This window comes from Aulonocara sp. 'chitande type north' Nkhata Bay, linkage group LG9 (genome assembly GCF_057382095.1).
Source record: "Aulonocara sp. 'chitande type north' Nkhata Bay isolate Kocher_YH1m ecotype deep benthic linkage group LG9, A_spYH_male_GT1.1, whole genome shotgun sequence".
Lineage (NCBI taxonomy): Eukaryota > Metazoa > Chordata > Actinopteri > Cichliformes > Cichlidae > Aulonocara > Aulonocara sp. 'chitande type north' Nkhata Bay.
The window spans coordinates 32,310,984-32,326,891 of NC_141352.1; the positions used below are offsets into that span (position 1 = coordinate 32,310,984).

Genomic DNA, 15,908 nt, shown 5'->3' on the forward strand with positions numbered 1-15,908 from the left:
CCGGATTGACATCCACCTGTCATACAAAGAAACCACGCCTCACATAATGCATACTTTAATTCAAATTAAATATAGAGTGACATATATAAAAATTCAACCCCTATAAAGCTGTCATGGTGTAAATATGCAATAGATATAAAAATATATTTTTAATCAGACTTTAAACATCTTTATTTGTGCTGTAAAAATGTGCATTTTAACAGTGGGGATCAATTGGATTTGACTCACGTTTGGAGTCAGCCTCATGTGGACATTTGAGGAACTGACATTTTTGGCATTTGTGTTGTTTCAGCTCCAGGGCTTGACACTCAAACTACAATCTCTCAAAATTAAGAAAAATCTATTAAAAAAAGACATGAAATACAAGTGCATCAGAAGAAGCTGTGTACTGTATATCTTTATTATGTGCTATGTACATCATTTACAGTATAGTACAGCAACAATACAGGGATATGCTACACACTCAGGATTGCACAGTTTTAGAGTTAGGCCACAGCGGTTGGGTACCGTGGTTATGAGACATAACAGTAAGTACAGCATACATCTTTGGCTTCATTGAAATAACAAAAGCATGAACACAGACAATGCAAACTTTAGTCCACAGGAAGTACTGACTAAAAAAAAAAAAAAAACAGAAGGAAGAAAAAAAAAAATCCATGTTTTCCTCATATTTGAGTTGTGTTTCAGGTTAATACAACAACACAGCCCTGAATTCAGTCAAAATGATTTTCCCACGTGGGATGTGCCTGTGCATATGGAAATAATCTGTGCATACACCAAGGGGATCACAATAGCGAGAGTAAATTCTAATTCATTCTCTAACTGGCATCATTTCTCCCAGCCTATTAATTTGCGGTAAAATTAAACTAGTCCTCATTTTGCTGGGCTTGTTTTCCGATTGAGCCTCTCTGCCTCCTCGTAATACAGAATCTCCGATTCTCCTCCCACCAACACACAGCGGCGGTCACAGCCTACAGAGCGTCGGGTTGAGGGACGGAATACAGAGAGAAACAGAGGAGACGGAGATTGGATGAAAGATAGATGGGGAAAGAGAGCAGTAAAGAGCGAGTGGGAGAGAGAGGAGGGGAGTGACACGGTGAGATAGAGCAAGAGAGAGGGGAGCCGACAGAGAGATGGATGCAGCAGGGTCGCTGAGGTGAGGAGATGGTGTAATGATTAGATCACAGATACCCTTGAGCCTTCCTCCCGTCCCTCCTGCCCACAAAAAAAAAGAAAAGAAAAAATCTGGAGGCACACTTGGACGAGAGGAAAGCCTGCAGCTGTAAATGGCCCCGCTGTCAGAGTTCATCTGGGTGGAGGAGGGAGAGCAGGAGTGGATTACCAGAGTCTGCGATTAGAGGAGCCCACTCCAGCTCTCCAGTTCTCCCCAGACGGGAGAGAGGTGTGCTCCTTCTGCAGCACAACTCTCTCTCACTCTCAAATCTCATGTTTGACTGTTCGGAGACAGCAGTCGTGCTGGAGAGCAGGAGGTCCTGAAGGCTCTTACTTGATGAGAAGTTTCTCGAACATCAGAAATGATCAATACACGTCTAAAAAATAAAAGTCATGGTGGTATCTGCCCAAGGAGCAGTTTAAACAACCCTCCTTTTGTACTTTGATACTCTGGGCTTGTCTTTCACAGCTTCCTCTGTTTCTCACGCTCGCAGCAGCACGTCTGAGCCTGCTGCCAGCTGTTTCCTTTAATATCGTTCACCTCCTAATCAGATGATGTCATGCCCAAACTTTTGCAGAGTGAGAAGTGGCTGCTAGGCTGTGTTTAAAATGCTTCCATCTAGTGGTCACTTAACGACACTGTTGATGAGCAGAGGAAAGTGTGTCGGGTAGGCAGGGAGACGGCACAAACATATGACAACGCGATCCTTCGGTCTAGTTCTTTAAGAAAACGTCTGCATATAAAACACATTTCTCCTACATATCACAAAAGGCGTGGAGAGACGGCGCTGACAAGGAGTTATTAATGACTTTCAACTATAATGGCTCCATTAAGCGTATATAAATGGCTTGCTTCATAATAAATCGTTACTTAAATTCAGAAAATGTGATACTCAGTGGCATCACCGCAGTGCAGACGTGACAGTGGAAGGGCTAGCTCTGACTGGAAGGATTGCCCTGCGGGCTGATTCTCGAGTTAGCTGAAGAGCGATGGTTTCTTTCAAATCAATACAAACTCTGAAAACTCAACGTCTACAAGAGAATTTCACCATAGTTTCCACTTAAGCTGCTCCTTAAGCTTCCCTGCAGTGTGCTCCAATGACAAATGCGATCATATTTTAGCTGAACTGCATGGTTAAAAAAAAAAGAAGGAAAAATGAAGAAATGCAGACAAACAACAACTTACTAGACATTAAAGGACTAGTTCAAAGTAGTGTTTTGACCATCCTTACATAATACATGCGATGTGGACTGCTCTATGACAGGGCGACTGTGAGGAAAGACATCACCAACCATCGATTAAATAAAAGTTTCAATATGTACACATTGAAAAATAGAAAAAAGACATGATTTGAGGTTACAGCCAACAAATATTTCATTGCTAAACAAAGCTACACAAAGCCAGCTACTGAGGAGTCCTCCATGTCCAGCGTGCATGATCACTATGTTGGATCTGTGTCCTCTGGCACCTTTCTCCTTTCTGCCGTTGATGTTAACATTAAAAGCGTGCACAGCTTGCGTCTCTGTGAAGGTTTTTATTCCTTCAAATGTGGGAAAATCCGCTTTTACTCTTACTAAGGAAGCATTGTGCACAACCGGGGTGAGGGCGGTGGGGGAAGGCAGATATAAGCGTGACAGAAAGGTTTCTAAAAGATGACGTTAGTCCTTCTAGACTACTTAAAATATATATTTTTTATATTTTTTTTCTAGTCCATTTCTGTGAGACAGGTGTCGGTGTTAGTATAGCCTCTCCTGGTCGACCAGTGCAGCCTCTGGAACGTAATCAGCCGTGTTTATCAAACCTGCACACGATGAAACTGGAACAACAGCTCAAAACATGCTAAGAAACGATGAGACGATAAACTGGGGAAGAACAAGGCTGGGGCTGTGTATGTGCTTTTCTTTTCTGCCGTTCAGTGCTAAGGTAGCAGGTGGCTTCCAGGTAGCGTGGTTTGTCCCCTCCCCCTTCCACCGCCACCACCACCCCCGACGAGCCGCTAATGCCTCCAATAAGATAAACCCTTGGCGGATGGGCTCTTGTTGACAGAGCTGCCACCAATAAGAGCGTGGGGATCGCTAACGGCCAAGACAACTAAAAAACATGAGAGGCTGGTCTGGAGATAAAGAATGTAGGAGGTGGAAGGAAAATAGGAACAACAGCGATCAATTGCTGGCACTGTGCAGCGATGATATCCAACACCATCCCTCTCTTACATCTCCTGGAAGAGTGCGTGTGCAAGTGTGCGGCGATAATAATCTGAAGGGAGAGGAGAGGTGGGTGGTACGCGCGCGCGTATGTGTGTATGAATCTGGGTCATCAAGTCATCAATATCCACCTGCATTAGTGGAAAAAAACAGGCAGGCAAGGTCAAAACTGACTGAAATCCCTTCAGACATGAGGATGAAAGGGGAAAAAAAGGAAAACTGAAGTGTCTCCCAACTCTCAGATGACTCTATTCCCACACAGAGCGATAAGGGGGGGGGGTGTAGATGGATGAATGGATGAGCGGATGAATGGAAGAGCGGCGTTTGAGTATCTGCTGCTGACAGTTCAGGCAACGGCCGACTTGGCAAGCGGAAACAGGTGGGAGTTGTGGCGCTGCGGCTGGCTAGGGCAGGGAGGAAGGAAGTGGAGGATGAATTATGGATGGACGGATGAAGTGAGGGGGAGAGGAGGAGGGCGAGGGGGTGGGTTGGGGGTGTCTGGCGAAGACCTGTGCCCTGCTGACAGGCAAGCTGCTAGTCGGTGGAGTCGCTTAGCCACACAGAGTCAAGCAGAAATGACTGTGCATCTCTGCATCTGCAGCGTACAAAGGCTTCCGGGATGGTTTTAGGCAACAGGGCACCGTGGAGGTGAGCGAAGCCGTCTGCTTCACTCTGAAAAGTAACGCGGGAGCAGACGGGGGTGCAAAAGCTCACTCAGTCACTGTCATGAGATCGGTTTGCTTACTCCACCGCTGCCCTTCTTCTTTTATCTTCCTCTTTTTTCCCTCACGCGGGCCCTTTCACTCCTCGCACTCTTCAACGTATGTGGATGGAAACCAGCCCACCTGAGGGGGGAAAAGAGACTGAGATTAGTAACCAGACAGGGGTCGAATGTCGCCATCAGTCATCATTTTCTCAGTCTGCTTCAGCTGTTGCTACTTCAGACACTTTGCAGATGTAACCAGGACCCAGTAAAGAGCTGTTGCTGCTGCTTTGATGCCTTTCTACTGCCCTGTCCAGCTCTCCTCATTTAAAGCTCACCTCCTGGTATCTCCTCCATGCTGATGAGTGTGTGCTGGAAAGCACAGCAAACATTTTTAACAAAAGCACATATAGATGCGCCATCTTGGAGGAGCTGGACTACCAGTACAACCTGAATGGTTTGCAAGTACCATCAAACGCCGTCAGCAGCTACGAATCTAACAAAAAGCAAAACTAGGGAAAAACAGTCAGAAGGGATAAGGACAAAGCCCCGGTTTGTCGTCACCACTTCCAAAACCATTCCCTTTTTTGGGCGTTTCCTCTCCAGTGCAGCTGTGTTCACTTGGCCTTGTGTTATACTGAGCTGATCAAGTGTTTCTGTCACGGTCATCCTCGTCTTTAAACGCCACAGGTCTGGTCTGTGTTTACATCCTCCTGTTTTAGTGCTATTGTGATGGTTTCCTTCATTTTTTGAGAAGTGTAGTTAAACTGTGAGTCAACGCCCATGACATGTCATAAAACCACACATAATCAACTGATTATTTTACATATCTGTCTACAGTGGGTCAGTGGCAAAGGGAAAAAATAATGGGGTAACTGACTTTAAAGAAACTATATAGCATATTTATCTGCATTATGCTCAGAAAAATTGTTTAAATCAGCACATACCAGACGAGATACATGCAGATACTGATTGGCCAATAGCAACTTGGTAAAATAAAAAAAAAACTGTTGTATTGCTTTAATGATGTGATATTATTGTACTGATATATTGGAATTTTAAATAGAAAGAGCCAACAAAAGTAATACCAACTGTTTTTACTGGCTGCTTGCCCTAAAGAGACACTAGCAGCACTTCACAGACTCTTCTCCCCCTCCTTAGTTTTTTTAAGAGTGGCATCAGTGCACACATCAGGCTTAGTAAAAGTGAAAAGCTCCATTTACTGCAGCTGTTCACTTCACACTCGCAGCACAAACACATTATTTACACACAAGCACGCACTCAGTCCGCCGCTCGCCGCCGACCTAAACTCCAGCCACGAGTGGGAGTCGACGCACAGATTTCCTGCCTTTTCGCTCAGAATTTAACACCTGATTAGAGAGCGCTCCTGGCATTGGAAAAACGTATGCATTTAAGTGATGTAAGAGCAGCAAATGAATCCTTCCAACAGGATATGTGGAAACATAAATACTGCACACAACTGACTAATGAAAAAATAGACTGAGTCTGAACAGCCCCTTCCAGGTAGCCACAGACAAAAATATCTGCCAAATTTTTCTTCTGCAAAACGCCCGCTTTTACTGCTACCCAAAATTGGATTTAAGAATTTAGCAGCTAGAATCATTTCAGAGTGAAGACTGCTAATACAAACTTCTGTGCCTTGATTAAACAATACTGACAGATACATACTTTATATCAAGGTTGATTGTTTTTAAAGGAGAATAATGGCATGCTGCCCACCAACATGGGGATTTTTGGGAATTTTAGAAAAAGATGATATCCTGGAAGGCAAAACCAAGCCCCCCCTCCCACAATTTGCCATTGAGCACCTTAAGGTTTCCACTCACCCTGCCGTTGACCTCGCCCCTCCACCAGCCATTAGCTCCCGACTTGGTGTAGATCTTAACCACGTCTCCCTCCTGCAGAGAGAGCTCCCGGGTGTCGCGTGAGCTGAAGTCGTACCGCGCTATTGCCACACCAATCACTTTGGGGGTAAACACTGCAGGAAGAGAAAAGAAAATGAGGGGGATGCAAAACAGGACGAAAAAGAGAGAATGTGCTCATCCATGGTTTTTGCTGACGACGAGTTCAAACACATCGGTTGCAACATGTAGACGCTCATACGGACAGAGAGGTGGAGAGGCCTGGAGTTACACACATCTAACTTTGACAACTACACCAATTTTATTTTTCTTCCTTTCACACAAAGATAGAAAGGACCTTCACCGCCCCTCCCCCACAGCGTCAATAAAATTCCAGCGTCTCTGATCCTTTCATCTAAAGTATTCAAGAAACTAAAACCACAGAGCAAATATAATGAAGGAAAAGTTTTAATTACGCAGCCAAATTCAGCCAGCTGTTCTTCATAAAACTAGCTAGAATCTAGTATGAACAAAAGGAACTATTTTATGTAAAAAACTGCCAATTTTGTACATCAAGCTGGAATTTCAGCCAGGTAATTTGACTTCTGGCGACTTTGTACAAACTCACTACTCTGAGTGTAAGAGCTGTGCATAGCTTTAGAGTCATAGCTTTAGCTTTAGCAGGGTTCTGACAGCAGTCTGTGTTAGACTACATGTCTCCTGCTGAGCAGACAGCGGTGTGAGAGACACATGTGGAGCCGGCTAGCTAGCTCCATCCCACCCTGCCGGCTCTCTTCCCTTTCAGACGCTGACCGGTGGTCCGACTGGGCAAAGCTGACATGTGGAAATGGAATGTCAGACCTCTACAAGCTGGCCGTAGGGATAGAATATCTAATATAGAGGAGCTCTGTGTATTTGGACACTTCCACCTTTACTTTGACAGACAGACCTGGACAAGCACACACAAAACCCAGCCACATACCAACTGTGGAAAACATCTCACACACTCTACTCTTTTTCTTAAAGGTGCACCTCACACACACACACACAAGCAGGCACATGCAAAAATGTGGACACACATCGTACAAACATGCAATTTGTACAGAATGGCATGTATGTGTGCAAAACTACATAAGAGGTGAGACGGTTCAATGAGAAGCTACATGAAAGATGGAAAAGGCCCAGATTTTCATGCAGTGACGCAAACGGACAGCCAGCGTTCCCGAGCAGCCATCAACAGGCGAGGTGAAGAGAGAAAGAGACCCAGTGTTAAAGTGACAGGCAAAGACAGGGAGAGAGAGAGAGAACCAATACCTGTACCTGACCAGAAGGGAGCAGAGGAAGGAGGTACAAAGCTGTAGCCGGCAGGAGTTAGAAGAGAGAGGCCGCAGAGCAATGGGGCTATGGCAGGGCGGAGGCAGTGCAGGCCAGGCAGGGGGGTGGAGAGATGCAAGACGGGGTAGAGGAGGGCAGGAATGGGTAGGGATGGAAGGAGAGAGAAGCAAAGGAGAAGGGAAAAAAAAGCATGTTTTGTAAAAAAAATTTGATCTTTCTTTTTCAGAGGTATTTAAAAAAAAAAACACACAGTCGCAGTTTGATGAAAAATAAATGATGACAGGCACAGGGGGAGAGCCAGTGAGACTTATCTACACAGCCACTGGAAGCAGCTCTTTCACTGATGTTCGGTGGTTAATTAATTTGTGCCCCTAAAAGTATTTACTGTGTTTTTGGAACTATAATTATAATTCTAATCTTTTTTCTCCCAAACTCAAATATGAGATCAAACCATAACATTTATCAAAACTTGCAGCAATTTGTCGATGACTAAAGGTGAGAATTTTGAATTCTAAAAGCCTCTCACGTTCAAAAATCTTCTACAGTCACTTGATATGGAATAGAAAACACAGTAACAAGCTATCAAACGGCCATTATAAATGTGCAAAAGCGAGAAGAGGGTCTTTGTCTAATTGCCATCGCTGAATTAAAGGAAACACTGAAGGTCCTAAAAATGTGCACTGCTCCTAAAATGTTGTTGAGACACAAAGCGATGACATATCTTGTTCCACTTTGCTAAAAGGACTTCTGCCTCGCTAATGAGGGATGACATCTTCGCTTTATTGCATTTAATTGAGAAGAACATGCAGTCTACTCACAATTACAGCGCGAAGGGGGATTTTTGCACAGTTGGAGACGTAGCTGTAATATTCTCCCCGACTTGCAGATGCTCAAAAAACACGGTAATGTACCCCGTTTCTTTATTTCACATTCCACTATTACAGGATTTTTCGAGGGTGCTCTAATTGCTTTTGTGCAGGCTGTTTCTGAACCTGAAAATGTCGCAGATTCTTCTTTACAAAGACTAACTGTGCCTTTATCTCGGCGTACAGCTTGAAAAACAACCCACCAGAGAACCACTGCATTTGTATTTCCGTCTGTCTTCCAGTCTGTCTCCTATTGGCAGAGGAGGCAGCTACAGAAACTGATCCTGTTCCAGTAACGTCTGAGAGTTGGCAGTGTCACTGCCTTGCTGTGGGAAATAGAACCTCTAACCCTGACAGTATTAGCACCTTGGTGTTCGTGGGTTTTTTTTGGAACGTAACTAAAGAAGCAGAGAAAGTTTGGCATGAGAACAGTCAGGGTAAAATGCTAACAATGAAAAGGGTTCTTTTTTGCTCAGTTGTGTTGCTAAAGTACAGAAACAGACCGCAGAGAATAAATGTAGTCGACTTAAACAGATGCCAGTGATTATTTTAGTCCAGAAAAGTTAAACTGTGGTGAACAAAACAACCAAAAAAGAAAGGATCATGGAAAACGTATTCCACATACATATAGTATGCAGAGTGCAGTGTTGCAATTCAACAACATCCAGAACAACCAAAATGATCATACATGAATCCTGAAATGACACAAACCTCGCCTAAATGGAGCTGTGTCATACTCTTATGAGCGGGGTGGCTGTAGAGCAGGTGTACTGATCGGAAGGTTGGTGGTTCAATTCCTGGCTGCCTTTTCTGCATGCCAAATATCCTTGGGTAAGAGACCAACCACCCCAAGTTGCTCTCTGATGCATCCAGAAAGCACTTCTGCACTGAAGCTCTCTATGCACTGTTCTTGAGCTAATCTGAAGGCCTCATGACGTTTGGAGGTCTGCAGAACGTTGGTGACCTCTGTCCACCACGCGCCTCAGCATCCACTCACCCTGCTCTGTGATGTTACATGGCCTACCACTTTCACGGCTGAGTTGTTATAATACCACTAACAGCTGACTGTGGAATATTTAGTAGTGATGAAATATTATGACTGGCCATCCTGGAATTCTCTGAGCTCCTGAGAGAGACCCACTCTTTCACAAATGTTTGTAGAAGCAGTCTGCATGCCTGAATTTATACATCTGTGTCCATGGAGGTGACTGGAATACCTGAATTCAGTGATTTGGTTGGGGGAGTGAATGCTTTTGGCAATATAGTGTATGTCATACAGTAAGTAATTATGACCAATGCACAGTTCATTATTTCCGAGAACAGAACGAGCACTTTAAATTCAAGTCTTCTGCTCATTTTTCAAATCTGCTGCCGTTCTTTTAAAAGCGTGCCCCCAGTCTACCCCTCATTTGGGTTTCTAAAGCCACCTCTGCACAGGAGCCTACATTTCAGCCAGTGGGAATAGAAAATCTAATCCCCACAATGACTGATAAATGCCCAAACTTTATGAAAAATGTGCCGCTCCCAACAATACTGCTGGCAAGTTAACTGGCCTGGGTTATTGATATGCTGTAAGAGGAGCAGGGCTCTAGTGGTTTTTAAAATGAATACTAATCAGCGCACTGAGAGACAGCTCAGCAACCCCTAATGGTGTCTAGGTACGAGCAATATGAAGAGGGATCGCGCTCCACTTCAAACAGCCACCGAAACACCAGCTGCATCTTACATGCTTCATTTTTGCACAATCTGATTTGTGGACCACACCGGAATGCACAATGTGAGCCGGGTGAATAATAGAGGGGAGGAAGACCGACAGCGCACTCACACACACACACTCACACACACACATACACGCTGCGGCTTCCCACAAGATGAGGACGAGAGTTAGAAACCTGCACACCACGGATACATTTCAGCTAACTAAACGCCAGTATTTCTTCCTTTGTAACGATGGGCAAAAAAGGAAATATCAATCAATCAGTTTCTCTAACTACGAAGCAGTCGACAAAAACAAAGCACAAACGTTAATTGGGAGATTTCCAGCAGTGCTTTGGGAAAGTAGAAATCAAAACATGAGTCGTTTAAAAGTGAAAGCGAGAAAAATGAAGTCTGCACACCGGGAGCAGGCTGCCTACAAGACAGAGGGGCACACCACAACAACCCTCCAAAACAAATTTGGATTGGAGCTGTCTCAACTTGTGTCTTGATGCTGAGTTTGAACAACAGGCCCCGCTTTAGAACAAGCAAACAGCTCAGTACAATCTGTTCACATTTCTGCCGCTTGAAACGTGATCGTCTGCAAGCCAGGGACTTCTCCAAAGCACGCAGCGGCATGCAGGCATCAAATGAAATCATCATTTTACCACTGACTGTGATCACTTGGTTGATTTTCCATTTAGCAGTCAATGGGCAGTAGTGCTTTGCCTGGCGGGCTGAGCTTAATATTTATGTTTCTTCTTGCGTGGGGTAAACATTTATGGTTTTTAAGGCAAGGATCCCTCTCTACTTCAGTTTGAAGATTGCAAACAGTTAACTGAGTGGATTTAAACCCCAGATAATGAATTTTTTCCATTTCTAGTCAAAGATAAAGGGATTTATGCATGCCAGCTTTTCCCACAACAAAAGCTTGTTTGTTTTTGTTTGTCTTTGTCTAAAAACACATTTCTTCACAGTTACAAACCCCACGCCTGCTTGAAGTTTCTTCCTGTTTAAAGGGAGTTTTTCCTTACCACTGTTGCCAAGTGCTTGCTCATAGGAGGCCATATGATGGGGTTTCTTTCTAATGTTGTGTGACCTTTACCTTACAATATAAAGGCGCTGTTGCTGTGAATTGGCTCTATATAAATAAAACTGAGTCGAACCGAATTGTTCAATTACAAAGAAGAAACCGTGTTATCGGATACTGCATTCTCCTTTATTCATTCATTATAAATCAAAGCAGCGGCTGGATACATAAATAATCTTAATCATCACTGTGTTCTTGTACAGCCCCAAACCTATCAGAAGTGTTGCTGTCAACAGCTGCTTTGTCTTGAGATGTCACACGTTTTTTCATTATGACACGGGTAGAAAAAGAAATCCTGCTGCTTAAATCGTCACCGGTGAGGATGCTTAAAGGTTTCCGGCTGTCTGGCATGTGAAATGATGTGAAATATCCCACATTCGATACAATTACTCCCATGTGAAATGCTATCTTATTATCAGCATTTTTTAAAAATCTTTTTTACTCTTAAAATAACGAATAGATTAGGGTAAAAATTAATAAAAATAATAAAAATAAAAGTCCTAATATTATATCATATTATATAACGCATGTTACATGTTCAAATTGTTTAAAAAAATATACAGAATCAGCTACAGAAGTCCTTCGTGGACTAAAATTAGCATCTATACTGACACTGTTTTAACTTCTGCAACATTTTATGTCTTGATGACCTCATAGTACCACTTTGCTCTCAGACTACAGGCTTAACTTGTGGTTTGTAGAGTTTCCAGAGTTCTTAAAGTAAAGGTAGAGGCAGAGACTTCAGCTTCCTAGTTTGGATTCAAGAGACAGACACTCTCTACTTTTATGATTAGACTTAAAAGTTTCCTTTTTGATAAAGCTTATAGTTAAGGCTGGCTCAGGTGACCCTGAACCCTCTCTTAGTTATGATGCTCAGACTGCTGCAGGACTTCCTTTGATAAACCGAGTCTCTCCTTTCCACTCGCCTCTGTTCACTCCCCTAGTGTTTATTCATCACCGCCAGCATGTGATAAAATTTTTCTCCTGTAGTTTTTGTTTTGTCCTGTTTCCCTGTGCTCTCCTTTTTCTCTCATCTTTCCCCTCTGATGGCCGCCCCTCCATAAGCCTTGTTCTGCTGCGCGTTTCTTCCTGCTAAAAGGGAGTTTTTCCTTCCCGCCATTGCCAAGTGCTTTCTTATATTGAGGTTATATTTGACCTTACACCTGTGATTTGGTGCTAGATAATCAAAACTGAATTGTACTGAATTTAAATTTTTCTTAAATAGATCATCCAAAATAACACAGATTTAAAAAGTGACGAGAAATAGATTCCATTTAAACTTAAGTCAGATTAATAGTGCAAACTTATTTAGAGTTCTAACTGGTTTCCCCCCTTTTCCCCTGGCATTCAAATTGATTTGATCTTCAGCAATCGGCCAGAGACTGTTATCAAATCTAATGACATGCTTAGTAGACTCGCCAACCACCGTTTGACAGCCGAGTCAAAAACAATTAAAGTCAGGAGGCTGGGCTGTTTATAACAGTTGTTAAAGAGCCATCCAGTTCTTTCAGGGCTTAAAAGATCCTCCTGTGTGAATTGAAGCAGTGTGTAACAGAGCTGTGAAGGATGACAGATGAGAAAATAGAAGAGAAAACAAGAGCAGAGATGGCGGGAAATCGGCAGAAACAGCAATAGCAGCGTGTTGCCGGATGAAACAAAAACTTAACAATCAAAAGAATGACTGGCTTCAGTGTGAGTCCACTGATGCTGGTGAGCTGACGGCATGTACTGCCGTCAGATGTCTCAGGCTTAAAAAGTCATGGCTGCACATGAAATTACTTAATTGCTAACTATTTTGGTTAACCAACTGTTAAAGTCTGCTTTGACGCAAAAACTAGGCAACCATTGCTTCTGGGTGGCTGTGGCTCAGGTGGTGGAGCAGATCAGCTACTGATCGGAAGGTTGGTGGTTCGATCCTTGGCTTCCCCAGTCTGCATGCCAAATATCCTTGGGCAAGATACTAACCCCGAGTTGCCCTCCAATGCGTTCATCGGAGTATGAATGTGTGTGAATGTAGTTTAGGTTGCACTTGAGTTTAGAAGTGCTTGTATGAGTGGGTGTGAATGGCTGAATGAGGCATGTTGTATAGAATGCTTTGAGTACTCCGGGAGAGTAGAAAAGCGCTCTATAAGAATCAGTGTATTTACCATTCATGGCCATGTTTGCTGTGTTTAGTATGATGGTTGCTGTCGTCCCTCAAATGCATGGAAATTAAAGATCCATAGACAATCTGCTAATGAAAACACTGAGAGCCACTAGGCTCCGATTGAGAGGGAGTCTCCACTGGACAAACAAAAGCAAACAACTATCATATTTTTACTTTAGCTCCTCTCTGACTGCGATGGCCTTTAACATGAAGGATGTATTGGGGTCCAGTCGCACTGCTTTCATTTGAAAAAATGTGGTGTTTTAGTTTATTGCGTTATTTCCATTCTAGGTCATTCTCGGTATACTCACTGTTGCCACCGGATCGGTTGAAGCGGTGCATAGCAGCGTTCTCCGTTTCTCGGTAAGGAAACTGCAGCGTGGTGTCTAGACTCCTAAAGCCTTCTCTCAGGGAGTGATGTTTGTAGTACTCAATCAGCTCCTGAACACATTCAAACACACATCCAAGTATTTTGAAATCATATCAACACATTTATGTCCTTAAGAGGATTCTTATTTTCCCCCAGTTATAGCAAATAAAAGTTGCCTTTAACCATATCCTTTTAAATTTGGTTTTGCAACCAGTATCTTAATATTATATTGAAAACCTCAGTAACTGGCACATAAATGGTAAACCTTTCCAATATGCTCTGGACTCTATAAGGCTGAAGCCCTCGGGTCAGTATAAACACGGCTCTAATCATAGCTATTTTTGTGCACATTGCTGAAATAAAATTCAGGTTTTTGACACTTCATTAAGTGAACAGGATTATTTATTTATGAACTGCAGTGGTGGAAGTTTAAAAAAAAAATAAAAGACTGAAAAATACTCACTACTATGCTCCTGAACTTTTTGTTCTCTGCAATGTAGAAGGAGCCCTCCTTGGTCAGGATCTTTATGTGCTTCACATCGTTGTTGTACCTGTGGGCCATTGAATAAGTTATGAGTGTAATTTCCCTCTCTGATCACCGCCATCGATCGGTGGCCGGCATCTAGCCCCCGTGGAGAGCCGGGCCGTCGCAGTAATGCATAGGATCCCAAAGGTTTGTGACATGTGAATGATGGGTGGTCAGGAGCGAGTGTGCGCATGTGTGTAACTGAAAGCTGCATGTTTGTGTTTGCATTAACAGGGTGGCTGATAGGGGTCTAAGGCTGCAGGAATAAAAAAACATTTTTAGAGGTGCTTTGACAACAATATCAGGGATTTTTTACTCCATTTAACATTTTTGTGCATAAATGCATGAAATCAGATGACGGTTGTTTCAGGTTATGCGATTCTTTCAGTATTTTTAGAATTGTCTTTTTTGGTGCAAACACAGATGAAACAGCAAAACTTAAAGAGTGACTTTATTCTATAAACTGATGAAACCGTAGAGAGAGCAAATCTTAATAATTAACCTGCTGTATCATCTTTTATTAAAGCTACGCTAACACCAAAGACTTGAAGTTGTGTAGTAACTATTTATGGTGGATTTGCTGTATTTAGCGCACTTACTGAAGTGTGACACAGCACTGGTACACATCCTATGCTAGCCTGTGCTAAGCTAGGCTAACGTGCTCAGCTTTAGCTACATGTGTAGCGCGCAGTCGTCAACAATATTGGGCTTTTCATCTTAGTCTCAGCAACATAACAATTCAATGTCTTTGTCAAACCATGAAAATTCAATTGAAATCCAATGAAATCAAACAGTGACACACTAGAGCTAAACATTTTCAATCGTACTAGCTGTTAGTGTTAAAAAAATAACCCTGTAACAGTTTGAAAATGCGCTCAGAAATTTTAGAATCAGAAACAGGAAACTATTAATCCCTGAGGAAATTATGTGGTTATGGATTTTAAGATTTTAGCAATATAATACTTGTTTATGATTTATATACAGAGCTAAATAAAAATCCAACCCTCTTCTCCGCGGGCAGAACTGTGTGTTATTTCTGGAGAATATAAGAGGGTACAATGCTACAGCCTAATTCAAACGTAACCGAGGCCTCATGGCGATTTGGACAAAATCATCAAAAACAATCCTGTGCCAGCTCTGCTATGACAAACAGGAAATGCAGCAGAGGGCATTTTCATTTGAGAGTAATAATTTCCAGTGGTCATTGCCACATAGCCACACGTGCCTCTTTATATCCTGCCTCTCTCCATGGGGAGGTTTTAATGACCTTGAACAGTCTTATTCATTTTCTGTGCTACTCAGAGCTCAGTGTCTGTGTGCATACATGCAATTAAGACTTCAGCGTAAAAGGAACATGAAAGCGCTCCTTTCCTTGAGGGGAAAAAAACTCAAATTAAGTCCAAAGTAGTGTCCACTGCTTGCTGAGAAGCATGCTTACTCCTTGTTAAGGAAAGCATTCCAGCTCAGAGGCTCCACAGGAGGACATGACGGGACTCTTTTCACAGCACGGAGATACGTTACAGAGATCAGTACGGTCACCAGCACCCTAAGGCTTTGTTAATTCCTCCTTACCAAGATTAAAATGGCTGTATGCTTCTAATTATAAACCACTGAGGCTGTTTTGTGGGTTTTAGGTCAAACCATAATGAATACTATTACATGTGCCTTAAGCCAGAAGCTGCTCCATGATAGGCATCTGGTTTGGTAAATCTCACACATATCACTGTGGTTAACCACAGACTCAACCTCAGAGGAAAAGCCCATCATCCTTACAAAGGACTATAAATCGATCTGTCAACTTATGGAGCAAAGCTGGGAGTTCAATTGGTCAATACTGTGGCTTGGCTTAAGGCATCATCAGAGGAATCTAACAACAGTGGGGCAAGAAACACTGCCATGTAAAACAAAGACAATAAAATCTATATACTACAAAGCTC

At 42.9% G+C, this 15,908-nt stretch overlaps 1 protein-coding gene across 2 annotated transcripts in view; it reads right to left on the bottom strand.

Moving 5' to 3' along the window:
* Positions 1 to 3,144: 3,144 nt before the first annotated feature.
* Positions 3,145 to 15,908, bottom strand: part of vav3a (vav guanine nucleotide exchange factor 3a) — a 90,240-nt gene continuing 77,476 nt past the window's right edge. Inside the window, exons 24-28 of one of the 2 annotated variants that reach the window (XM_086307001.1) lie at positions 13,909 to 13,996; positions 13,387 to 13,516; positions 7,264 to 7,344; positions 5,929 to 6,080; positions 3,145 to 4,223 (exon numbers count right to left, since the gene is read on the bottom strand). In XM_086307001.1, the coding sequence (XP_086163127.1) occupies positions 4,179 to 4,223; positions 5,929 to 6,080; positions 7,264 to 7,344; positions 13,387 to 13,516; positions 13,909 to 13,996 (496 nt within the window). In that variant the 3' untranslated portion in view covers positions 3,145 to 4,178. The remainder of the gene's footprint in view (positions 4,224 to 5,928; positions 6,081 to 7,263; positions 7,345 to 13,386; positions 13,517 to 13,908; positions 13,997 to 15,908) is intronic. The other variant, XM_086307002.1, reaches the window with a different exon arrangement.